The 27,850-nt window shown below is 37.5% G+C and overlaps 2 protein-coding genes across 4 annotated transcripts in view; one reads left to right on the top strand and one right to left on the bottom strand.

Annotated features, from left to right (window-relative positions):
- LOC126355806 (uncharacterized) lies at window positions 1-24,370 on the bottom strand. 3 transcript variants are annotated; one of them, XM_050006231.1, is made up of 3 exons: window positions 24,098-24,370; window positions 10,078-10,268; window positions 1-328 (listed from the first exon to the last, which is right to left on the bottom strand). In XM_050006231.1, exons 1-3 carry the CDS (start codon window positions 24,195-24,197, stop codon window positions 161-163), a joined length of 459 nt encoding a protein of 152 aa, XP_049862188.1. In that variant the 5' UTR covers window positions 24,198-24,370; the 3' UTR covers window positions 1-160. The 3 variants fall into 3 exon arrangements, with proteins under 3 accessions (XP_049862188.1, XP_049862189.1, XP_049862187.1); XM_050006232.1 differs by having other exon boundaries at window positions 21-328; window positions 10,078-10,264; window positions 24,098-24,349; XM_050006230.1 differs by lacking the exon at window positions 24,098-24,370 and adding an exon at window positions 21,527-21,659 and having other exon boundaries at window positions 21-328.
- A 1,077-nt stretch (window positions 24,371-25,447) lies between these two features.
- LOC126355743 (G patch domain-containing protein 1 homolog) overlaps window positions 25,448-27,850 on the top strand; it is a 47,964-nt gene continuing 45,561 nt past the window's right edge. The window contains exons 1-3 of the mRNA XM_050006125.1: window positions 25,448-25,596; window positions 25,792-25,983; window positions 26,464-26,678. Of these exons, the coding sequence (XP_049862082.1) occupies window positions 25,923-25,983; window positions 26,464-26,678 (276 nt within the window). The 5' untranslated portion in view covers window positions 25,448-25,596; window positions 25,792-25,922. The remainder of the gene's footprint in view (window positions 25,597-25,791; window positions 25,984-26,463; window positions 26,679-27,850) is intronic.

The raw sequence follows: 27,850 nt of genomic DNA, 5'->3' as shown, positions 1-27,850 counted from the left end.
TTTTCTGAAGAGGTAGTTACTGAATTTATTACAAAGAAAATAAAAATAACAATATTACAGACGTGATTTTCAAAATTGTTACAATATATCAGCACAGACATGACTCAGAAGGTTGCTAGTTATCGTACACTGCATATTGATAATCGCCTGGAAAGACGGATTAATCTGTGTCTGCATTATCCTCATCACCAACAACAGCGACGTAGCAAAAGACTCCACAGGGTGGGATTGGCTGACCACACAGAAATGCGCCACCATCTCTCGAAATTTTATGTAGCAAAGGTTTCGACCTTTTCTGTGTAGGAGTGGCAGCAGGGCATGATACTGGCTGCAAAAAAAAGGAGACATTGCAACGAGATGTACTTAAGACAAATCCATGTTATATTACTGTTCATAAAATGAATGAACAAGCTTATTGCAGTGCAAGAGAATAAATATCTAAACTGAAGACACCTAAATGTCGTTTTAGTTCATTCTATTTAAGTTGTTTTTACCTGTTATCAGATGGTCGTTTTCAATGGGCACAAATGCGTTATTACCATCATTATTGCTGTCATCTACACACTCAAGCATGGCTTGAAGTTGAAGGTTTAACATTAACCATCAGATACGCACCCAGAAAAACCATAAGTAATAGTAACTGATTGTATTATAAGTGGTTAAACAATCTTATTCTCAGAGGAGTGACAGACGATTCTCCTAAAATGGATATCAAAATCAAAGGATAAAGCACATTTGATATTAAGAAATCAGTCTTCGGAACATTGTAGCAGAAACAGAAAAACATAAAACATTAATGAATGAGATGAGGTACCTATTTGAAAAGGATAACGTCTCTTGCTAAAGAGGAATTTAGAATGCTCATCACACAGTTGAAAAAGGAAAAACTTCGAAAGTTAGTTAAAAGTAGACTTTTTACAGGGTACAGAGGAAGAAGTCACCTACTATCTGACAAAGCTATCAAATGAATATGTACTGGAAAGTCGCATACTGAGAGTATGGAAAAAGTAAAAGCTGTAAGCTGATGCAAAGGCACAAAAAGCTCTATGCTGCAAAAGTCACGTGTCTATTTATGGTGCTGCACAATCTTCGAGAAATTCTATATGCTCTTGCATCACAGAATGCACGGACTTGCTGAACAAAATCTAAATCAGTACAGTTACCGAAAGAAAATATCAATGCAAAACGCTACAAATAACATACTACATGGAGTAAACAATGTAACTGGAAATACAGTAGATCTGATGAGATTGAATTTGCACTAGTATATGCAAACCTATGGATGTCTGCTCTTTTTATGTGGCTAAAAGACAGTATTGTAGCTTCTTGGTATACTACAAAGTGTAAACAATAGTTAACGGATTCCTGAAACCAGTCAACAGAAACTGTCCTGAAGCTTTGTCACCAGGATTCCATATTTGGACACGCTTCAAATGTCATCGCTATGAGTTTACTGCCAGAAAGTTAAGTAGAAATAATGGTGACAAAAGGAATCACACTTAACAAAGATGAAGTGTTACTGCAATGTCGGGGAATTCAAGAATCAATTTACAAGGGAACAGTAATCTGGTCCTAGATATAACATGTAAATGGTGTTTCAAGTCAAGCTCAGAGTAGCAGTTCACAAGGCTTTGTGTATGTTGCTGGAAGGGAGGCTGTCCAGAACAGGGAACTCCTACAGTGAGTAAAAGGGCGAAGCAGTCATTAAGAATGAACTGTGGTGATACCTTGATGCTGGATGAGAAACAAAATGTCAATGACCATCTCATCAGAAGATGTGAGAAAGCATCAAAATTTTGATTATAAGCATAAATAATTTTGGGTTATTATTAAAATCTGTTTGAATATATGACATGGAAACATTTCCTGCTATTTCCAAGTTTTGGAACACACTTGGGTATATAAGTTGCAAGTTTTAAAAATGTGAATGATCATGTTCAGGATGCAAATAAAAGCTCTGCTGTAGTTTCCAAGGATATGCATAACAGTATTATCAGAAGTCATTCTGGTAATAATCGTCATCAATGCTATACACCTGAATGTGGAAAAAAGGCATTAATATACTGACTAAAGTAACAGAATGTATAGAATGTGAAAGATGTTAAAGGCAGAAGAACATATCATTTCGCACTAAATGTATAAAACAGACAAACCGTCACATACATGATCCTGGTAGAATGAATGACCCACTTTCTGTGTGAATTTGGTCCCTTTCTGTCTTATCCTCACAGGAGAAAAAAAATGTTCAAATGATTGTGAAATCTTATGGGACTTAACTGCTAAGGTCATCAGTCCCTAAGCTTACACCCTACTTAACCTAAATTATCCTAAGGAAAAACACACACACCCATGCCCGAGGGAGGACTCGAATCTCCTTCGGGACCAGCTGCACAGCTCACAGGAGAAAGGAACAGACATAGTAGTCTGTCAATGTTTAATGAAGTGCTGTGTGGAGAATTAAATGAAACTGCAGATAATAATTCATCACTGCTACCAAAATTATTCAAAGATATGAGATAGTCAAAAGGCAGAAAACAGACAACAGTCAGTGGCAGATGGAAGGCACACTGATGAAAGATTCTACCAGCAGTTCTCACTAGAGTCAGCTATAAGATAAAGCTGTCTTCAACATGAAGGTATTGCATTCTCGGTTCGACGATGGACAGGTTGCACTTTATCGATGTCTTTCACACTGGACATTACTCACCGTGCATCAGTTGAGTGGTACAGTTTAACTGCAACTGCCTCGTCAATTTGTCTTTACAAGACTCTAACCTCACACAATTAATACAACCCTGGCGGGACCACTATGATGCACTTTATACCACCGAAATCATCTTCCACTTCAGTTACATGCCTACGTTAGCATTATCACATGGACACATCAAACAGGAGCATATCCTCCTACAGACTATTACGCAAGACTATGATCCAAACTTCACGCCTGTATGACTCCATTTGCCAATGGATGCGCGAATACCTCTAGAAACTGGAATCACTGTGGCTCCCACGCCGGTTTCACCACACGTCGAGGCCGTCATTTTTGTGCCTGCATCATCCCCTTGCATGCCCACTGTGCAGTGTGTCTCGTGTGGACAGCCCACCCCCAGTCCCCTCAACGAGACATCAGAAGAAGACACTGGCGCCTCTCGTACTGCACAACGACAGGGTCAAACGTTTATCGAAATTACCACAGCTCTTAATCACCACAGCTCTACACGGATAGCCCTTGTGGGTAATATCCTTGATACACATGGATCGTCAGTGATGACATCATCAGGTTTGTGTGCCATGTCACACAATTTAGTGAATATTCAGAGGTTACCAGTGACCTGCTCCTATCGTTACCCGCTATGCCATAATACACTGGTGCCAAAAACATCATTATCGAGTGTTTATCACGCTCTCCAGAAGACGTCACATTATTCACAAGTTGCCATCTCATCTCTGGCGTCGTCTACATGCTCTCGTCGACAGTGTGTGCACCCTGTGGTCAGTGTAGTTGATAAAACTACCACAAAACTTGCAACTCCAACTGATATCACATGTCTCTGATCCTCTGCCTTGCCGACAGGGCATACGATATAATTCGTCATCGACACCTGTGTACGGATAAAGATGGCAAGAGTGACCCAATCGCCACCTTCTGCCTCGCCTCTCGTGCAGGAGACACGTCAGGTCATGTGTGACGTCAGCAACACCGGAACTGCCATGCAGATAGGAGCTAGTGGCGCTACCGGCTCTGGCCCCCTTCCCTGCTCCTGCTGCCGTCGAGCAGTCTTCTACTGGTAGCCACTATAGTGGGGATGCCGCAAGGAACTGATGTCTTCCTTGCACACAGCTCCCAGATAACAAGTGCAAGTTTGTTTAGGCACTCCATGCCACACAGTCGCAAGAGGGTGCCACCTCCATCATCAGTCATCACTTCCTGTATCTTCTACCACTGGCAGACTCTACTTGCTCGACCGTGCAATTGACACATTATTCCTGGTGATACCAGTACAGCTTCAAGAGTCGTTCTTCGCGCCCTTGATCCTTCAAGCCTTCTACTATCGTCGATGGTTCTACAGGTAGCCAAAAGCTCCAATATCATTGTCTGCAGCGCCACCATACTTCAGCTTCTCCTTACGCCCATGCTTCAATTTTCGTGAATCTTTTATGTCGCTGATGTGGACGACCCAGTTGTCAGGGTAGAATTCCTTCTCCATTTTGAACTCTTGCTGGTCATTCACGCTATCACCTTCCTTCATCATGCATCAGGTATGTACAAATCATGCTCCTTAACCCCCCTCTCGCACCCCTCCTGTGGTATATTGCAAACCCCTTGTATGAACATCCTCTGAGTGCTCTTACCTAACTACTTTTTTAGTCAGTTATTTCGCTGAATTCATGACTTAATACCACGACATAGATATGCTACATGTCATCAAAGTCGTTCACTACCAGCTGATCGACGATGCATCTACAAGCCTGGCATGTACTCGCTGCACAGTTGATGACCTCACCACTTCACTGCCACCCTCGTTTGGGGATGCCGCAGACTCACTTGCTGCTCCTTCACTGACCTCACCAAGGACACTGTAAGTCAGTGAATCTCATTCTATTAATGTTGAGTGTGACACTCCCCCTTCCACAGCCTATGAGCTACTGGTTGACATGATTACTAAAAGTGCCCAATACAGGCTGATTATGATTGAAGGTCCTCCCATCTTGTACAAAGCTAACCACCAAACAACTACATCATGAAACGTTCGCAGTGCAAGAAGTCTTAGATGCTAGTTTCATATGCCTGTCTGATAGCAATTGGTCATCTCCTAAGAAAATGTACTTTTAGACTTTCTGAAGACTATTGCAAACTCAATGCATGTACTGTGATGGACAGCTATTGAATTACCTGTACTCAAGACTTCGCACAACAGATCCACAGCATGCAGTTCTTCAGCGTCATTGCCTGTCTAAATGTTTACCATCAAATTCCTATACATAAAGATGATTTTCCCAAGACTGACATTACCACACCATTTGGTCTATTTGAGTATTGCTTTATGTCCTATGGCCTGAAGAATGCAGTCCATATATGTCAACGGTTCATTGACTCTTTGTTGATTACGAGTACATAATCAGCTTTCGTAGCTTATCTCAATGACATCCTCATTTTCCCCACCTCTACCAAGGAGCAAGAACAATATTTAACCCAAATGTTCAAAGTTATTGTGGACAATGGTGTTGAAATGAATTATGACAAGCCATAATTCTGATGCTTTATCATTACCTTCCTCGGCCATACTGTCACCTCTTACAGAGTCTGTCCAACATCAGAGCAGGTCCCATTCGTTAAAGACCTGCCTCTTCCTATGATTTATTGGGACCTACGCCATTTCCTTGGCAGGATGAACTTCTTTTGGCTCCACATCTCCCGTGCTGCTGCACTTCAGGCTCCTTTGTCAGATTCTCTCATGGATAAAAGCACCTCCACCACACGAAAGGAGCAGTTATTGTCTGATGACATGACTCATTCAATGAACTCAGAACTTCTCTCTCTAATGTGGTGACCCTTGCACATCCGATTGCCGACATTCGTATTTTCATCACCATAGCTGCAACAGATTCTTTTATTGGGGCTGTTCTACAACAACACATCATGAACACCTCACAATCTCTGCACTTCTTCTCCAAAAAAATTTCACCTTTGCAATGTAAGTAGTCAGCCTTTGATAGAGAATTGCTAGAAATCAATGAGGCTACACTTTACATCTGTGAGGACATAAAGGGGTGTGATGTCACTGTTTCTACTGGTAACTCACTGCTCGCAGATGGTCTCCCCCCTCATAGCTTCCAGCACATGGACCTTATCTGTAATATACTATTGACGTCTGCTATATTAAAAGTGCTGACAATGTTGTAGACTGCATGTTGCATTTGAACACTGTGTCCACCCCCCTTGAGCTGAACAAAATGGTTCACTGCAGATATAGAACCCTGAAATGTTAGGCTTATTACGTGACACCTCTTTCTCTCTGAACACTCAACTGTGTCAACTGCCTGTTCCTGCATCATCAATTTTGTATGACATGTCCACCAGAACACTCCGTACCATGGACGTTGCACCCCTCCTCTTTAAAGTTTTCTAAGTCTTACATGAGCTGTCATACTCTAGTTTCAGGACTATCACGTGCCTGGTAGCTGAGCGTGTTGTTGGGCCTGGAATTTAGAGTGACTGCTGCTCTTGGACTCACACATGCCTACCCTATCAATACACTTAAGTTAGTTGCCACGCCCAGTCTTCAATGGGACACTTCGAGTTACCTAAAGTAGGTTTCGCTACATCTGTCTCGACCTCACCACTCTGCTGCCCTTCTCTGAAGGATTCATATACAATCTCTCCATTATGGACTGCGACACCAGATGCGAGGAAGCCGACTTTGTCAATGATTTCGTTCTTCTTGCTCCATCAGTGTTCCTTACACTTGTTGAGTGTGTCTGCTGTCAAATTGCTCAGTTACATATTCCTCCTCGCCTCCCCAGTTCCTCATCAATAGAATTTGTTACAAAGACTTCAGCAAATGTGAATTTGTCATGCTTTGTGATGGTTCTGTCCATACAGCCTTGCAGTCCCCGACTCAGGACCACAATGAGTGCTTAGCAGGTCAGTCAAGATAACAGACATTTCTCTTCATGTGTCAAGCGAGTGTGGACTCTCAACAAGGACCCCTCCCCCTCATACAAGCACAGGTTGACCGCTCCTCAAGTGTTGCCACATCCCCCCAGTACCTGACTTGCAGCCCCCTTCCATTGACAACCACAGTAGATCATCTGATGTTTGTATTCCATGTGAATTGTCTCCCCTGGTGCTACCACTTCCTCACTCCCCTATATCAAGGGTTCTGCAGATCTTCCATATGCAAAATCTCAAATGAGTATTTTGAGTGATGTGCTTGCCTTCGGCATGGTGACTTTCCACATTGATGCCTCCTGCACAGCACACTTTTCGCCCTTTCCTCAACTCCCTCTACATATTATCCTCATCCCTCCATTCCAAATCCTTGCTGATATGGACAATATTTCCACATCTATTGATACCAATGGACTTCTGACCATCTCTTTCCTCCTCATGCACACTCCCCCACCCACATGCGACCTCAATATTCCCATGTCCCATGTGAGCCATCTTCTCCACGCTCCTCTGGCTCCTACACTATTTTGTCTTTCTTGTCACCATCGAGCTCCTCCTGTCATTGAAGAATGGTCCACTAATACCTACCTTTGGGTCCTGCCATGGCATTAGTGGTCAACCAGTGCTGCCAACCAACAGACACATGAACAAATGTGTGTTGAAGATACTGTCTGTTCTGCTTGTCCTCTGCTCTGCTTCACACTGCCTGGGTGGGGAGATTCTGTCGCGACCATCTACCTCTGCGCAATCGATAGTCTGATCTCTGCAAGCTAACTTCTTTGGACCTCAGTTTGTTCTGACTAGCCCTGTTGTATTCATACTGTATCATTGTGAAGATTCAGAGTATTAAAGTGTTTACCAACTACAAGTGTGTGTTCGTATTATACTATTGCCTGCATGGCACATGTACACCCACAAACTGTTATAAGTTGAGAAATAATGTATTGTCATGCTGTGAGAAGTGGAATGGTTGATATTTAGAATTATCCTTATTATTGGTATATGAACATGACAGTGATATCGTGCTGGATATATTGTATATACGGCAGTAATAGTTCATTTTATATCGTTAAAATAATTAGCACTGCAATATATATTGGGCTTTAGCGTTCTGACTGACCATTGTTACATGATCTGCATTAGAGATCATTTTAGGATTGTACCTGGTTGGCACATGCATAGGCTATAGTGTCACATTCCACAATACTTGCTTATGAAACTGCACCTGCAATCATTCTTTCTAATAATTACTCTTTTGTCCATAAGATGCTCCAGTCCTAACAAGGACAGTGTTTGGCAGTAGGGGGCTAAAGCCAAAATCTTCCATATAGCAGCCAGACGTTTATATCAGTTATGTTCACAGGCATTCATGGGACAGTGGTGCTGCTTAATCTTAACTGATTATGGGAAGGTTGAGTGTTTGAGGTTTGCAGGAGCAACGAACATCAATATCCTAGTCTCCTGGTGTAAAATGTCACAGCACACCAGAACATCTCTGGCACATTTTTCCCATGACATCTAATATGAGCAGCAATGTGATCCAGTTTCTACCATTAATACAAAGGAATTTTATAAGCACTGAAATTATTGCTTCATTTTCCAATTGCACATCATGATCCTGACAGCCATCATCATCATCACTGGTCTCTGTATGAAGCAGTAACTATACAAATGTGTGTTGAAGATATTGTAGGGAAGAAACTAAATTTTCTACAGAAATATTATATCCTCATGTGTACATTCCAGATCTTCAGAAGAGTAATGTTACGTTGCAATACTCTTGTGGCCTACCTAATTCTCCTAATTATGTGTAAAAAGACAGAGCATGCTGCTCTCATCAGAGTCTGCACTTTCAGAATGTGTAATTGGAAACAATAATGACATTTGACTATATATGTAGTTGCATTAGTAACTCATCAAAACATGAGTCAATTTTCAATAATTCTCAAAGTAGCCTCATCTAAAAATGGAATGTGCTATTGACTCAATTAAAGAAAATAATTTACATGTCTTGTCTGTATTTTTTAGCCACAAGGATTCATTTGCAATCCAATGGTTTTCTATTGACACACAATTTTGGTATTGGTGATCATGATGAAAACCTTGCATGAGGGTTGTTCAATAATTAAAGAGACAAGTTGGTCTGGATAAAAATGTCTTTATTTTTAAAAACACTTTTTCTGCTTTTCAATATAATCCCTCTAAATATTTACTCACTTGTTCCAACGGGCTACAAGCTTTTTTTATTCTGACTGCAAAGAACTCTTTATCTTGACATTTGAACCAATTTCCCACAAACTTTTTTCCCTCATTGCCCTGGAACGTCTAACCACATAAAGCCTCCCTCAGTGCACCAAACAAGTGGAAATCACTACGAGAATGAGGCAATACTTCCCAGCCCATTTTGTCGATGGTTTAACAGCTTAGATGAGCAATATGCGGACGTGCATTGTCTTGCTGGAAAATCTCACCTGTCCACTGAGATCCACAACATCTCTCTCTCATGGCTGGTTTTACCTTGTTTAAAAGCGAATACGAGTAGTAATGGTTGTTGATTGTATGCTGCACAAAAAACTGGACCTTCAGCATCCCGAAACACCATCAACATGATTCTGGGTCATAATAATCCAAGTTTCATCACAAGTTAGAATTTTGTTGAGGAAATGCTCACCTCGTCTTTCATAACGTTCCTTTAGCTCTCACTCTCAACCTTGTTTCCTTGTGTAGCTGCATCAACTCCTTTGGGACCCATCTTGTCCATGTTTTGCAGTACTTCAGCTTGTTATAGATAATGTTATGATCTGCACCAGTACTAACTTGAACCTTATCACCTATCATTTCCACAGTCACACAGCAGTTTGCACGAATAATGTAATCAATTCGACTTTCAAGAGAGGGATTTGAAACTGCAATTGGTCAGCCAGAATGGTGTTCATCAGTCAGTGAATCATGACCATCTTTGAACTGCTCTACTCACTTTTAAAAATTTGCACGATACACACAACCCTCACCATAAACATTAGTCATCTTACTGTATACATTCACTGGTTTCTCGCCTTCAACAAGTAAAAAACGAATAACAGAACGTTGTTCAACTAATGTGCATGTTTTAAGCGGACTTACCATCTTGAAATGTATTTTTGAGGTTATAAACAAAACAATGTTGATACATCAGCTGAGCAGGGCTCGTCCCAGGGATGCCAACTTAAAGCCACGAAAGTAGTAAACTTGCCCTACTAACAGTTTTTACTCCAGACCAATTTTTCTCTTTAATTATTGAATGATCATCATAATAATGACAATGATAAATACAAATACTGAACTGATGAAAGTAAAGCTTAGTACAGGAGAATAATGAACATTACTTCTGATCTCATATGTTGTCCGTATTCTCATATACTCACAGTAGTTGATGGACATAGACATGGCTGTAGTGGTCCCACTGGAGGAAACATCGTGAAAGGTGGAATAAGGCGTTTCTCAACTTGCACAATTTTTGCAAGCTGACGGGCTAGATCATTTCGCAGGCTCATTTCTTTAAGAGATGAATTGCTCTTGGCCAGTTTCTTTAGCCATGCAGACGCCAGCGATCTGTCTTTCAGACAAAAATAAAATGAAATTAAAGGTTAGATTTTACCATAAATCCATACTGAAGAAGTCCTTAAGGATGTAGAACATGTCATAAAAAAGGAATAAATAATACATATTGATAAAAAAGAAAGAAGTCCCTTTCACAGAGCCTAAAAGAAGTTGTCCTCAGATATGTAGAAATGTCGAGATATTTTAAGAGCCTGTTTTATTTAAGATGTAATATCACAAAACATGCAAATGTACAGTACAGTGAAGTGCATTTGATAGTTCTTACATTAATGTTTCCACACATCATCAAGAGAAAAATCAAATTACAGCAGTTAGTTACATTGTTCACATTAATGCACTGAAGGCCTGAAGAAGACAGATATTCCAAACACTCAAATTACTTGAGACTATTGATAATACATGAACATTAATAGGTTCAACTAAAAAATTCGGCAATGAGGTAGAAGAAATTAACCACCAATACACATACAGTTTTCTCTTAAACTGCTCTTTGTTAGCAGTTAAACTTTTTTTATCCACTGGTAAGTTGTTATATCTGCCTGTTCCTGAATATTGGAGACATCTCTGGACCAAAGTGCATTACTTTAAAACTTTATGAAGATTATTTTCATTTCTAGTAGTATTCAGTGATTTGAGTTCTTGGTTTAGAAAAGAAGTGAATTATCTATGATAGATTTCATTAAAGAAAAAGTATTGGGAAACAGTAGTTAGTACATTCTTCTTGAACAGGTCTGAAGGACATCCTTGAGTCGACAGCAGAAATAATATACTTCATTCTTTTGCACTTGGAAACTTTAGCTTGCCTTGATGAGTCATCCCCCCTCCCCATCACAAAACAAAAATCCTCACTTATGATTTTATGAAATGAAAGTAAGAGAAGATTTTATATCACATATTTCTGACAATATCTTCATTGCAAATGAAGATTTACTTATGTGATTTAGTAACTCTGTAGCATGCTCCTCCCAATTGAATTTATTATAAAGTTATTGTCCCAAAAACATAGCACTGCCAATCTCCTATGTTGTCTGTCATCATCTTTTAGACATAAACTGAGGGGCAGTGGACTTCTTACAATTTATGAACTGCATATAGTTTGCCTTTTTAATACTATAACGATGTTTAGTGACAAATAAATAGATAGGAGCCATTTATTAATGTCCATGAAAATTTCATTATTTGATTTTCAAAAACTATATTGATTTGATATTTATTTTAATGTTTCTATGATTCGAAAATCAAACAAACATGGGCTTTGGTAATGTTGCTGCTGAAAGTTCATTAATAATTACAAAACCGTTGCCTTGTGAGGCACTATATGTAAATAGTTTCCAGTTTGATAATGACTAATAACTTAACACAAGATTCTTTCGTATTCACACCATTTGTCCCTTGCCAGAGATATGAAATTTGAAGTATTTTATAGCATTTCTTGTTAAATCATAATATTCCAATTACTAAAAGGGATGTTTTGGTTTACACACTCTAATGCCCTTGACAGATCGCAGAATATAGCAACAGTCTGTGGTTCATGGTCTAATGGATTAAGTACACTCTTGCTTTTTGAAACTCGAGGTGTGGTATTGACAATACACTGTTTGTAGTCAGAAGGTTAAGAAGCTTTTTGTTTGCACCAATGTGTCTTGAAAGAAGTCATATCTTGTTGTCACAGTATTATAATCAAGTACCGGTTTACAGTCTGTTACAAATAGCGGCAATCAGACATCAAATTTGCTGGACACTGATATGAAAATAGTTGGCTGATTTTAACTTAATCCCTTACTATTACTAATAAATCACACAGACCTATGTTATAGTGATGCTCAAATTAATTATATATACATTTTGCAGTAAGTAAAATTTTCAAGGAAATTATGTTTTAATCTCAAACCATTGTAGAAAAATAGGAAGTAAAACCGAGCTATCATGTAGCGAAGACATATTTTCTCCCTGCTGTATGTTATTACAATCAAAATTAAATACCATAAGAATTTTCTATAATTTCTTAAACTTTAATACTTGACAGTATGTAATTCTTATAAAAAAGATTTCTGAAAGTGTACTTAGGAATGTGCCATGTACTTATTTTGAAAATCAATTTATACTGTGCTCTCCAGATGCAACTCATGTATCAGTCATTATTTTGCTGTGTGGACACAAGAATTATTTTAAAACAGATCCCTGTCAATATTATGCTAAATATTATTATAAATAGTGCAAATACAGAAGATAGAGCTTCTCAACTGAGGCAAGTCAAATGTGGAGAACTGATGTAAGAAAAATGATTCATGCATGATGAAAAATTGTAGCGAAGGGAACAGTTGAAGAAGAGAGAGATTGCCTTTGTTGTACAAACAATGTGACAAAGCTGCATTAAAACACTATTTACTATTCAATAGAGATAAGAAAAGTTCAAATGATAATAGGTATCAAAACTCATTTGCCTACCACACTTGTACTGTATGAATTATTACAGTTAATTCTTGCTCAAATTTTTTCATAGAAGACTCCTTCAAAACCCCTGAGAGACTCAATCTTATGTTAAGGCAGTCACTGTGAAATTATGTTCATACAGCTGTGTATTTCCAGGCTGAGAACTGAAAACAGCAAAATGAGAGAGAAAAACCTAAATTTTGTCTTCAAATGTTCATTTAACGAGAAAAATCAGTGAATGGTGGCACCATTTATATGCCACTCCATTGTGAGATCGATGAAATAACTATCAGCACCTATTTAGGACTACAAATAACGTCCACTACTATGTAGAACATAGCCAGTTACCTTTAGGAGACAGATATTTCCAATTAAAGTATGAGAACAAAGATCACATCCATTTACAAGAAAAAGTAATACAACTTATTGATGGCATGCACTACTATTTGTAGCAGAATTCTAGAACATATTATACCACCACAAAAATAATGATACCTGGGGTTGCCAACCTTTTTTTCTTGATAGGACAGTCGTTTGATCAGCACTACCTTACTTGTCCTTTTTAAAACGCCAAACCTCTGTCAGTTTTTTTCACTGGCACACTGAAAACCTAGACTTGAAGATCACTCAGTCCCACTTTACACTGGAGCAAACATCTTAGGAGATTACTGATGGTCTAAGTTACCTCCTCCTTCATCTATTACTTACCATGAAGAACATTTTTAACTTTAGTGAAATTTTAAGTCAGTTAAATAATTCAGCATAAAATAATTTTTTTAACTTATTGATGATTTAAAGCTGAAAAAATCTGGCTTTGAATATAGATGACCTTTTTGGCAAAGTGAGATTAACTGTCGAGCAGGCATGCCTATGTATAAAGTGCGCCAACCACAAATAATGTTGTCTTCTTCCATTCTATTGTTGTTTTACAGTTGTGAACCTGCATGTATTCCTTCATTATTGCTTCAGTTACCACAGTCGTAAGTTGTTTTGTTAGATGTCCAAACAAAGTGCAGTAATAGAAAATAAACTTCGAGATAGGTGAAAAAACTTACTATCCATGCAAGAAAGTGACCCAGATTCCAAGGTAGCAGAATAATCCCACAATGAAGCAGTAATCTATAAGGTAATTAGTATCAAAGAAGTGGGTCGTTGCTAGCTAATGTAACTGCAGTTTTTAATGCTTAGAGTCGGTTGTTACTGTGGGGTAACACATTTATACTTCATTATTGTTTAATTAAACTACTGTTTAATTAAACTATTGCTTAATTAAATAGTGATGTAGTTCATATAATGTATGTTTATTTCATTGTTGTTTAATTAAACTAAGTTCAAAATGTGATTTTGCTCATTCATATTAATCTTGTTAACATACTTTACATTTGTAAGAACTACAATGTGTACCCCTCATGTTATAAAACACAGTATGTCTGCTCAAGGATTAATTCCAAAAAAAAGCTCTTGACTCTGTTCAAGTGTCTGAACATTTTACAAAATGGAAAATATCAAGTGACAAATAGAGTATGTTTTAAACTGTGCTGGTAGTAATGGTGTGAAAATTTCTGAAATAGTTGCATATGGGATATTAATTTCTATAACATAAGCATATCGTGAAAGAATTGTCCATGCTACGGAAAGTAAATGATGAAATGAACAAAATAAATCTTAAGCTGAACTTCTAAAAAATAAAATATTTTTATACAATATTTAAGTTTCATCAAAAGTTATGAATTTGCTGGAAAAATATGTTATCCACATTTTGACAACTTTTACATAAAAATATAACAGACACAATTTTAAAAATTGAAATCTGGCTCTAACTGCCACACATTTCAGGTTTCAAATATTTCAAAAAAGTATTTCTATATTTTTATTTAATGCTTTTAGTGAATTATAATGATTTGTAACGTTAATTCTGAAGTTGTGTCACAAAAATTTTACAACAATAACAAAAGTGAATGTATTATGCATATATTTTGTAGTGTCTAGGCTGTGATAGTGTTCTCTATTTTATCTTCTGTCGTTTATGACCCTGTTCTCAATTGAATTAGTTTATACCTAAATCTTTTTTTATTTTGAATCCATGCAGCTAGCAAGCTGAATAGTTTTGCTCATATTACTAAAGAACCACTTCTTGTGGTGTATTAATGCACAACTGTTTTGTGACAATGAAGTTTGTCCTTTCTCATATTACACCTACACTAGCTGCAGTTTAAACTAATACGTTTAGTTTCGTGATTTACAGAAACCTTTATATTCTTTTGTCCTGACGGTAACTGAAGAGCCATGGAAACTGGTATACCTGCCTAATATCATGTAGGGCCCCCACGAGCACACAGAAATACCTCAGTACCACGTGGCATGGACTCAACTAATGTCTGTAGTAGTGCTGGAGGGAACTGATGCCATGAATACTGGAGGGCTGTCATACATCCCTAAGAGTATGAGAAAGTAGAGATCTCTTCTGAACAGCACTTTGCAAGGCATCCCAAATATGCTCAATAATGTATATGTGTGGGAAGCTTGGTGGCCATCGAATGTGTTTAGACTCAGAAGAGCCACACTGTAGTAACGCTGGACGTGTGGGGTGTTGCGTTTTCCTGCTGGAATTGTCTAAGTCTGTCAGAATGCATAATGGACATGATTGGATGCAGGTTATCAGACAGGATGCTTACGTATGTCACTTGTCAGAGTCGTAGCTAGACGTATAAAGGGTCCCAATCACTCCAACTGCACGTGCCCCACACCATTACAGAGCCTCCAGTAGCTTGATCAGTCCCCTGCTGATCTGCAGGGCCATGGATTCAACAGGTTATCTCCATACCCATACTCGTCCTCCCACTCTATACAGTTCGAAACGAGACTCGTTCGACCAGAGAACATATTTACAGTCATCAACAGTCCAATGTCGGTGTTGATGGGCCCAGGCGAAACATAAAGCTTTGTGTCGTGCAGGCATCAAGAGTACAGGGTATGCTTTCAGCTCCAAATACCCATATCGATGATGTTTCGTTGAATCGTTTGCATGCTGACACTTGTTGATGGCCCAGCATTGAAATCTGCAGCAATTTGCGAAAGGTTTGCACTTCTGTAACGCTGAATAATTCTCGTCAATCGTCGTTGGTACCGTTCTTACAGGATCCTTTTTCTGGCTGTAGAGATGTCGGAGGCTTGTGTTATACTGGATTCCTGATATTCACAGTACTCTCATGAAATGGTCGCACGAGAAAATCTCTACGTTATCGCTACCACGGAGACGCTGTGTCCCATCGCTCATGCGCCGACTATAAAACCACGTTCAAACTCACTTAAATCTTGATAACCTGGCATTGCAGCAACAGTAACTGATCTAACAACTGCGCCAGACACTCGTTGTCTTGTATGGGCGTTGCCGACCACAGCGCAGTGTTCTGCCTGTTTACATATCTCTGTATTTGAATACACATGCCTATACCAGTTTCTTTGGCACTTAAGCGTATTCTGCTACTGATTAGAAGATCGCTTTTTAGTGTATCTATATCTGCTGCATCAACGTTACTCGTCATCAAAAGAGATAGAAGAAGACATGTGAAAGCCATGCAGAAAAACTGAATCACTATATCTGGCTTTAAAGATAAGACTGAAAAGAAGTAAAGATGTGAGGACAGGGCGTGAGTCGTGCTTGGGTAGCTCAGTTGATTTGCCAGCACGGTGGCTCAGCGTGTTCGGTAAGAGGGTTAGCTGCCCTCTGTAATAAAAAACAACTGAGTTAATCGATCAACAAAGAGCTTAAAAGGATGTATTACGACGTCCGCCCCGAGCAGATGCAACGAACAAATGCTAACAAAATAAGATTTAAAAAAAAGTTGGTAGAGCGCTTGCCCCCAAAAGTTAAAGGTCTTGAGTTTTAGTCTCGGTCCGGCACATAGTTTTAATCTGCCAGGAAGTTTCATATCAGCGCACACTCCGCTGCAGGGTGAAAATCTCATTCTGGAAACATCCCCTAGGCTGTGGCTAAGCCATGTCTCTGCAATATCCTTGCAAGGTTTGCAGAAGAGCTTCTGTGAAGTTTGGAAGGTAGGAGACGAGGTACTGGCAGAAGTAAGGCTGTGAGGACGGGGCGTGAGTCATGCTTGGGTAGCTCAGTTGGTAGAGCACTTGCTCACGAAAGGCAAAGGTCCCGAGTTCGAGTCTCGGTCTGGCACACAGTTTTAATCTGCCAGGAAGTTTCAAGAAGTTTCTTGTCGCTATAAGTGGCTAAGCTATTTTGTAAGATATTTATGAGATAGTACTAAAGAAGCAAACAGAAAGAAGGGTCAAGTATATCCTCAAGACTTGACTACATTACATCATGGTAATATTTCGTAGTTTACTCACATTTTACTGGATCCAGGCCTGCACTGTAGCAACAAAACTTTAGTAAATGCAGCTAGTGAAAGTAAATACACCATAGGAAAGGGTACAACACTAAATGTATTACCAAGGAACTGATCTTTGTGGCATACAAATGCACAAACGTTTTGTGACGTTGAAATATGTCCTTACGCTGTGGGAAGTTTCATCAAAATCGAAGACACACATACACATACAAACATACATACGGACAGAGAAAGGGGGGCGGCGAGATTTTTGTTTTTATACAACCAATTGCTTTCCAAAATAACGTTAATTTTCGTGGTTTTCATGAACATCTTTTCCATGAACATCTCCAGTAAAAACCTACATTTTCTTTGAGGAACAGCTTGTTTAGCTATAATATGAACGTAATTGCTGGGATTCACTCGGCATGATTGATAAACATCACCATTAAATGTATCCATTCGAGTTCACTATTGCATTTTTGCACACAAAATTTCGACGACTGATCATATTATCAGTATCAGGTGAAACTGCATAGATACTGGTGCAGTCTGACCGGAGTCCAAGTAAGAAACATGTACAAGAATAAAACTATTTATTGTAATGCCTAGGTAGCTATAATTTCTTCATATATAAGGCGATCAGATGTCAGTTGAAAAATTGGGATTTATCGAAGTGACAGTTTTCTGTGGTAATGACTATATGACCTGAAGATGACAACAACGTGCTGGTAAAACTGGTGAACTTATACAATAAGGAATGTCTAGTGGCGTAGACACTACAACAAAAAGTTTTGTATTTTACTAGGACCCCACACTCCACAGTTTAATTTAATCATGAACATTTCTTGGTTGATTTGGGGAGGGGGGGGGGGGGAGGAAGCTGGAACAGGGAAAGATAGCGAAGGAAGTCAGCCATACCATTTCATAGGAACCATCCCAGTATTTGGCAGAAGCGATTTAGGGAAATCACAGAAACCTAAATCGGGATGGCTCGACATGGGTTTGAACCATGATCCTGCTGAGTCCGAGTCCAGTGTGCTAATCATGAAAATATATAAGAATACCATTCTCAGCACCCAGAAAAAATTTGCTTAGTCCTGGCATAGTATGCACCACAACAAGATCGTTAATTAGTCAACAATATGCTGTTTACAATGTGAAAAATCGTTTGTTTTTCAACAAATGAAGTATCCTCTTCGAAATTTATTCACTGTCAAAACATTTACTTAGCAGCAAAATTTATTTTTATGTCATGCAGTTTCTTCTTTGCATAAAGAGAAACTTGTGAAACTGTCCAGTGACTTTCACTTGTGACTTAGTGGTAATGGTTGCTGTGACATAACTTATTAATGGACATTTTAACATGAAATTTGTTTTTATTTTATTCGTGATTTGGTGTCATATTGTCTTTGAATTCGAGAGAAAAAACATTTTTAATCTCTGTTGTGTATGAGAAAGATGATATGTATCTTTGTTTCAGCAAGAATTACAATATTTCGTCGATTTGTCAGTCTTTCTTTCCCTTGTGATAAATATTATGTTCTTTTTTACAAACTCGCACTTTGTGTCAGGGTGCTGAGTAGAGCTGTAGGGAATTTTTTAATTATACTCGATTCTGTTTCTTTCCAATAAATGGTGAAAGTTCTAGTGATATCAGCAATCATTTAGATTTACTTCTAGTACAGTATGTATGTACATTTGTAACTGTGTACTACAGTCTCCACTTAAGCTATATAGCAAAAGTGCGTTTTACCATGCTAGCTTCAATGGTATTATGACAGTTTTTATTTATGCTATTTATTACAGCTTCCACTATACCTGTCGAAATTTTTTGTGTACTTCTATTCGTTTTATTTCTGATAAATAGTTAGTGTTCTTGTGATAACCATCTCGATTTACTGCTGATACTTCCGCATATACATAACTGCTTATTGAACTGCTTGAGATACATATCTAAAGTATATTTTGTGACACTAGTACTTCATACAATTTTTTCCTTAAGGTCGTGTTGTATGTGGTGGTATGCATTACAACTGCAGATCTTCTTTTATGACATTTGATTCATTTTCTTTTCAGTAAATTTTTCTCATATTATTCTGTGACTGAACATAGTAGGTGCAACAAGGAGATTAGAATAAAGGGAGATGCCACTACACAAGCTTATAATAGGCATTGACTGAAGCCAGGGGGCAGTGCAGTAAACCATCTTGTTGAGACCAAAACAAGGGTTTCCCCCTTAAATCCTTTGTGAAACTTATTCTCACTACTTGAAAGCCACTGACTGGCAGTCACATTTGTGTATGAACTTAGATACGACTTTTGTAGAGGACTACTCATAATCATACGGTTGAGAACTAACTTGCTTACAGAAAATGTTATTATTAAGCATTGACTACATCACAGCAAAAGAGCTGACCATTTTAATTATCATCATTTGGTAACATGAACAATTGGCACTAATAGTAACATCTGCCCAGGGACCACGATGATCAAACTTCGCATTTTCTGTCCACTTCAGTGAATATCGCCCAGTACCCTGCCACAGTGGTGGTATCAGTTCCTGTCTGATCACTGAAGTTAAGCAATGTTGAACAGGCTCTGTTAACGGTATACTACGCCTTCCACATCGATGGCAATTGGTTCTACACAACGCTGCTGACTACTCTGAAGGGCATTAACAGGTGCAAACATGTAACTCTTTTGTATCGGTAGGGAATAAATAGTTGCCACTGTTTAAGCTCCAACCCTTCTATATTTCAGCCATGATTTTAACTTACTATTATAATCACTAATGCACAAAGTTTGAGCTATGATTCCCATAAAAAGGAATTTTAACAACAAATGGGTTATAGATTTAAATCATAATTTTATATGTAACAAAACAATATTCCAGTGCATTCTGAAATTAAATGTTTAAGTCACGTTAACAAACAAAATAAATGTAATGCTATTTTGTGAAAAACCGACATTTTGAGCTCATGACTGTGTACAAAATACTGGTTGACTCTCACACAGAAGATAACAGCAATCAGCCACATTTTACAGTGCTATTTATTTATTTAAATATCGCCATTACCGTTTTTGAACCGAGAGGTTTATCTTCAGACAGCTAGTTCACTTTTTACATTACCTTTCGCCTTTAGTTTTCCCAGCTGCTAAAACTTCCTTGGAGTGGTGGTACTGATGAAAAATCCGCGACATTATGTTCCAGTGCAGACTGCTTATGATCTTGCAGCGGCGATAATTGTATGATGCACTTTTTTTGGATGTATATGTATGCACGTAACGTAAAGCACCACACACACACTAAGAAATTAAAAACCTGTCCATTCAAAACTGGCAATTGCGATATTTCAATAAATAAATAGCATTGTAAAAAGGGACTGGTTTCTGTTATCTTCTATGCAAGGGTCAACATATAAATGCTTATTAAGCAGAATGATTTATCACAATTCTAGTTCACTGTCCTTCAATGACAAATAGATTATTGTATTTGCATTTATTTTTGTTTCTGTGAGTAAGGATATCAGAATTCTCACTTCAAGGGCCATACTAGAATTAACATCAAGTGATTATCAAGCGACCACTGATGTCTCAAGAGAATACTGCACAAACAAAATCTTATTTAAGCATTTACTCATAACTTCACCAGTCATTAAATTAGTGGAATTCTGTGGACATACATATTGCACAGATGTATCATATATAACACTGACATAATCATATTCTCTTGTTGAATAAAGGTCAAGCGTCAATTCAGAGGCCTCTAACCTGAGTCACATTTTGTAAGAACAGCAAGAACTATTGTCTTTGCAAACTGATGTAACAACTCTTCATTTACATTGGATATACTGTAGTACTCCTCATGTATGTAGTCCATCTTCTGTAAGGTCTTTATCACATGATTCAGATAACTATTTCACTATCTGATGCAAAACTGATGACTGCTGAAGAAGCTTGATGTCGCCCCTCCTTTGCATATTTACATCACTTACACTGTACAATTCTCTGTTGATATGAACAACAGCCATGAAATGGTCTATTTAGATTGATTGAGGGGGGATGTCTCTTGGCAACACTAAGAAGCAAACAAATGCATAAAATTAACCTTAAAATGTCAAAGGTTTTATGTTCATAAATTATTATTGCTTTCCAGAGTGGTAGTTCCCAAAATAAAGAAGACTCTTCCAATATAACAGTTAGCACAGAGCAGAATAATCACATATGCACACATATGCACATATGTTGAAAATTTTCAATTTGAAAATTTTCAATTTGTAATTTTTCACTAGACGCAACCTGCATTCACTGAACTATATCAAACGTAAACGTTTAAGTGAAATATAGAGTGCATAGACAACTGCTGTGACACCAGCTGCCATCCGCAAAGGAAAATGGGTTGAACATCAATTTCTATCAAATAGATAGCATTATCCATTGAAACACTACAGTTACTCACGAAAAATTTAGTCCCACTTACATTCCGCATGTAGAACAGAAACAATGAAAAATGTATGACTCTGGTGTGAACACATGACAATGAATTTCGAACAAATTGAATTTTGAGGAAACAGTTTGAACATATTGTGCTGCATTTGACTGGTGTGTTATATTTCGTCACAGTGCTTGCATCCACAAGATTTCCCTTCCACTGTCCTTCAAGAACCTACATGTTATAAACATAAAAGTCAGTGAGGAAATCATCGAAACTAATAGTCAATATTCAAACCAAAAATATTATTTTAGCTTAATCATTTACACAGTGGGGCATGCTGTTTCTTTTCAGCCCAAGTAATGTAGATTTATGAATAGGTACTACCGTGCTACAGTTTTATACTTGACATAGCGGAACTTTGGCATACAATAGTTTAGTGTCACTGGCTTGTGAAAAAGGCCAAATTGTTTTAGCTGAAATCTGGCTAAAGATTGGTTTCTATTTGCAACTGAGGCTGACGTGTTACATGTTCAAGTTTTTGGTGCATCTTTACAATAAGACTATGAATATTCAGATGCAGAAGCCATCAACATGAGCACTCACAGATTGAAACTCTGGTGCAAGTTTTATTTCACTCGCCTTTGGGAGTGAATAACTGCAGTGAAAAAATACATTATGCCATAAATAATTTGATGACAAATTGTCCTCACAGTGTTTTACACATAAAAATTTTGCATTTGTTCCATATGCCATAGCACCCATAGAACACAAAAATAAAAACGTTTCTGCCAGGCTGCATATGAGCTCATCTGAAACAAAGCACTCCTTTTCTCTCTTTATTTTACTTTTTTATTTTACATGTATAGTTCCGTATGATCAAATTGAGGAGAAAATTTCCAAGGGTATGGAACGTGTCAGTGCTCGAAATTAAAACATGAAAGTAATAACAGATAAAATAAAATGTTTATGAATCCAAAGAAGACAAGCCATAAGTTTCTGTAAACCCAATCACCAATGTAACACAGGAATCAGCTTAATTTTTCAAGGAACTCTTTGATAGAATAGAAGGAGTGACCCATGAGGAAAGTATTCAGCTTCAATTTGATAGTGTGTGGATTACTTCTAAGATTTTTGAATTCTTGTGGTAGTTTATTGAAAATGGATGCAGTAGTTACTGCACAGCTTTCTGCACAAGAGTAAAGAAAGTGCAATCCAAATGCTGCTAATTCTTGGGAATAAGCTTATATTATTTACAACACACGTCAGTAATATATATATATATATATATATATATTGAGAGGCCAATGTCGACAAGATGTTCGAAAACTTACACCAATTATTTCACAAAAACCCCATCACTGAGCCAAAAATATCCTTTGAGAATGGGAAGAGTTACCTCAGAATACAATACCATACGTCAAAAGCAAATGAAAATAAGCAAAGTAGGCTACTTTTCGTGTTGAACACTCACTCACTTCAAATACCATTACAGTAGTAAAAATGGCAGCATTAAGTCTTTTAACAAGATCCTGAATTTGGCTTTCCATGACAGTTTACTACCTATCTGACCACCATTAAATCTGAACCGTTCAGTTTTACTAATCATATGCCTGTTTGGTGAAATTAAAACGTTGGGATTTGTTAAATTATGTGTTAGAAAATGTAAAAATGGAGTCCTACTGTGATTAAGTATTAATTTATTTTCTACAAGTCATGAACTTATGTCATGAATTGCAGTATTTCAAAGAGTGCCAATGTTGCATTCATCTTGCTACCCTCTATTGCTATTGGTTATTCTCGTTTCAGCTGAGTTGTTCCTAATGCTAAGTGTTCGTCTTGCTTCTGATGCAAATCGTGGGTTGCGGAAGGAAAGTGCTGTCCCGAAGTTAAAGCGACTGTTATTTATCTGTCATGGCTAAAACAGGCATCACTCGAGTGGCAGCACAGGAATTTCGGTGCCGCCACTCGAATGGCGACTAAGTCGCATCAGTTTTGTTGCATATGTGCATTTGATAACATGGCTATAGTATCGCAGTTTCTTCACTGTTCCCTTTGTTTGGCGCCTTATAATATGGAATAATAAAATAAAATATTCTACAATTAACCTTAAATAGAAAGATACAAAATGATAACAAGTTCTCATATGTGGTCTTGTAATATATATCAACTATAGATACTAGAAGACAAGACAACAAATGACTGACAAAAATAAGAGTATTTTTACACAGGGCCAATATAAACCTCAAAATGAAACGTAATATGGTATCGAACTGATCTATGTTCCAAATAACAACAAATGATATAAAATACTCACTTAAGACTAATTGAAACATCAAATCACAAATCAAAGCAAAATAGGCCCATATATGAGACATTTAGAGAGGGAAATGTCATATGGACTACTCACCCTTGTGTAGATAATCAGGTTTTAGGTTCAAAATTATAGACCAGTTTTTGCCAAAATTATGCTTAGATCACAGGCCAGCCACATGGCGTACAACTGCAGTTCTATTATAGTATGTCATATGGAGTTGAATGGTAGCGCTCTTCTATATCGATGTCGTCACTATCGGCACTACAATGAGTATGAAAGATATTCTGTTTTGATATGCTTACCTACAGGAGACGTTAAATTGTTGATGTAGCATTTGATGGTAAATTCTCGCTTATTAAACTCGTAATTGAGTTCTTTCAAAAGATCATCTACTTCAGACATTTTTCTTGGATACTAAAATGCATGGAATTGGGAGATAAGAAGATAATAACACTTGCAAAAATTACAATATATTTCCAAAATAATTAAAAATATACTAAGATTTTATTCCCTTTTAAATATATAGAGGTTATAAAAAGTTTTATTTCGTTTCTATGGATACTGTTATACTTCTTATGTTTAAAACTATGTTTACAGCCTGGCTTCTCATATCTCTGGTACAGAAGTTCGTATAGTCGTCTGTTATTGTATAAGAATGTCAGAATAACATTATGAATTCTTAGTCTGAGTTATCTGTCACTTGTTTCCTAATACGTGCTGTGACAAATTCTCATGTAGCGGAAACAGATTTAAATTCTTAAGCAACTTGTTTTATGAGGAGTATAGTTTCATACTTTTCTCAGGAAATGAGAACATGAAGTTCTGTAATGGAAAAGCGTATAGGGTAATAGTGACAAATAAATTGTCTAAAGTTTAAGTAGTAAGGCGTATGTAAAGATAACACTAAAACTGTTTCATAATATTCCCATGCGCTCCTGGGTCTTTGCAAACGATGTTTCCTGTGGAAAACTAGTATAAAACATGCGATAGTTAATGGTTTAGCACGATCATTTGTAAATAAGAAGCACAGAATCATTCCACAGTTGCTTGTAGGAATAACAGTCAAAACAAAGAACCAATATTGTCATTAGGATTAAAAATTGCTATCCATTTTCGGATTATTTCGGGACATAATCGCCAATTTATCGTATATTAACAAAAACTATGCTACTGGTTAACGTCTATTAAGTTGCATGGCGACGACACCTTTGCATTTGCGTACTACCGTCAGTTGCAAGGGAACGCGTTTATGAAAGGACCTAGCAGCATTTGTTTGTATTTGAGTTTATACATGATTGTCATTTTGAACTAAAGTCGAAGATAAATTGAAGACCGTATGTTGTGCTTTACAGCATCAGTTTTCAATGACGATCTTCTAATGTCACCTTATGAATCTTTTCCATTGGTGCCCTTATATTCTTTGTACAAAAACGTCACATCTGATTATCTACATTTCCACGACTTTGATTAAACCAGATATAGGACATAACAATGAAACATTGGGTACTGAATCGGGAGAATCACAGATTATTCTGTGACGCACTGTCCAGAACAATTTTTCCATAAGTGTTGCACACTGGTTTAAGACTGCTGAAGTAATTATCACTGTATTGATTGTCGTCAAACTGCATCGGTAATGAGAACTTTTATCGCCGATATTCCTTGATTTGTCTCGCATTGTCTCCCTCATTTTAGTTCCCATCTCGCTGTATCCATTTCTCCCTTACATTTTCTGCGGGTCAACTTACATTATTTTGTGCGTATTTCTAAAATTTCATAATCTTAACAAGAAACAGAAGATGTAAATAAGAAATTTTAAAACTCAAGTTCCTAGTGAAGAGCATCAAGCGTGTTAGCGTACTAAGGGAAAAAAATAATAAGGAAACTGTCAGCATACTTAACTTATAAGAAACATTAAAATTAGAATAAGTGAAAAGCAGTGACAGTGTCATCTCAAGAGCTCACAACCTTGTTACAAAACAAGAACTGCTTTTAGGTTCTGCGAAGTTACTTACGGAGTTTCTGCGACAGCTTATCCAGAGATGGTGATAAAGCATGTTGTGCGTGCTTGATTTGTTGACAAACAGATTACTAGTGAAGTAATGTAAATTTCGGAATTTTTGAATAATGTCTGATTCAGATGAGGACTACGTTGAATATGGAACTCCCCTAGACCCTTTAGATGAAGGTTCGTTGCAAACTGTAGTTATCCTTTTGATAGTGCTTGTATTATGATCACTGTTACGATGTGGTTTAAAAGAAACCAAATGTTTTATATGCTGTCACGTCAACTTTCCTCTGGTAAATCAAAGATATCAGAAGGAGTACATAGTGAAACAAACAACACATTATGAAGACTGAGATTCAGATAAGACTACTCGTTCTAGATGATTTATTTACAAGTAGTTGTCGAAGTCTCTTGTTGGACGAATGTCATTTCATATATAGAAACATAAATTCTCATTCTTGCAGAAAATACTGTTTGTGTATATATTGCCAAACCAATTATTTTAAACTTGTACGTAATAAAAGCTCTAGTGTTATTGACTGTCTAGCAGGCTATTCTTCCCACCTGTCCAATGTGAATATTGATTGTCACATCAGTTGTCATAGGTCCTTCCTCATACCACGAATACTATTGTAACCTTGTTCATTACTCTAATTTTAGATGCCGTTCCCAAGAAAAAGCCATTCAGGCTGGAAGAAATTGTTGCTAGGAATAGCAAACAGAGGTTTCATGGAGCTTTTACTGGAGGTTTTTCTGCCGGTTTCTTTAATACTGTTGGCTCATTGGAAGGATGGGCACCATCAACCTTCAAGTCCTCTCGATCAGACAAGGCAGAGAGAAAGATTCAGAAACCAGAAGACTTTATGGATGATGAGGTAAATATAGACTTTAAATTTTACCATGTTTATCAGTGAGCTGAGATTTGTTGTTGGAGTAAATACATAAATAAATTTCAAATATTGTAAACTACGACACAGAAAAATCTAAGGAAGACTACTGGTGCTCCCTTTATCAGAGATGAAATTTTGAACTCCCTTGAAAACAGAAAAATGAGAGCTGTAGAACTGATTTCTAAAGCAATTCACCCATCAACGTAAAAATACATGATTATAAAATTTTAAATGATGCACCCATTTTCAAAACTTTGTATTTATTAGAGTACAAATGAACAAGCTTTATATCAATGAAAAGAGGAAGTTTCAGATTTTTTTCATAATGTTTGTTCTAAATTTAATAATTTGTAATTAATTAGTGTTTAAAAATTTGAGCCTGTGCAAGTTATAATTGGTAGGGCTTGTACAGCAAATGCTGTCTCAGAACTGTCCATACAGATGGTCAGGATATTCCAAGTTCTCGACTGGCTCGATTGGTGGACTTACTTTGACTGTGCACAAAACTTTCTTGAATACGTTGAACATCATCCTCTAACACATGTGATCGGCTGTGCTTTTTTCTTTGCATACACTCCCAGTCTCTTTAAATTGCTTAAACCAATGGCTAATGCTTTTGCGAGTTGATGGTAGAATACCAAATTTGGTATGAAATGCGTGCTGCGGTGCAATTTGCGACTCACTTTTTGCAAATTCGAGAACACAGTAAACCTTGTGCCCCACAGTCTCCATCTCACTCACAACTGACAGTGAAGCAGAATAACGGCCCTATCGCCACTTGAACTCTACCAGCTGCTTTGAAACTATCACTGCCCACTGAAAACTTTGTAGTTTTCTCTTTTCATTAGTATAAAACTTGTTCAGTTTGGATTTGTACTTAAATACATACAAATTTTTGAAAATGAGTCCATCATTTAGAACAATCCTGTTTTCTTATACTACTGCTGGAAGGTATTTTATGAACAGTCTTCCTTATCAACACAAATTATTGCATTCCATAAGAAAATATATGTTCTGTCCCTCCTCCAATTTTGTCAGAATTTGATGTACAAGTGTGGTTGATTGTGGTCACGGAATTTCAGAGTTACTTCATTTTGAGTACAGAATTAGTTAGTTGTAGCTGATTCAATTTTTTTTAAAGAAGATAAGCACCAGTG

This window comes from Schistocerca gregaria, chromosome 3, assembly GCF_023897955.1.
Source record: "Schistocerca gregaria isolate iqSchGreg1 chromosome 3, iqSchGreg1.2, whole genome shotgun sequence".
Lineage (NCBI taxonomy): Eukaryota > Metazoa > Arthropoda > Insecta > Orthoptera > Acrididae > Schistocerca > Schistocerca gregaria.
Note: the sequence above shows the minus strand (reverse complement) of the source record. Positions and strands in the feature narration are given on the sequence as shown.

Coding starts and splice junctions, on each gene's coding strand:
- LOC126355806 (XM_050006230.1), bottom strand. CDS start 21,641: ATGCAGCACAATATGTTCAAACTGTTTCCTCAAAATTCAATTTGTTCG. Junction 10,269..21,526: donor TTCTGTTCTACATGCGGAAT/GTAAGTGGGACT, acceptor TTTGTCTGAAAG/ACAGATCGCTGGCGTCTGCA. Junction 329..10,077: donor GTCTATGTCCATCAACTACT/GTGAGTATATGA, acceptor TTTTTTTTGCAG/CCAGTATCATGCCCTGCTGC.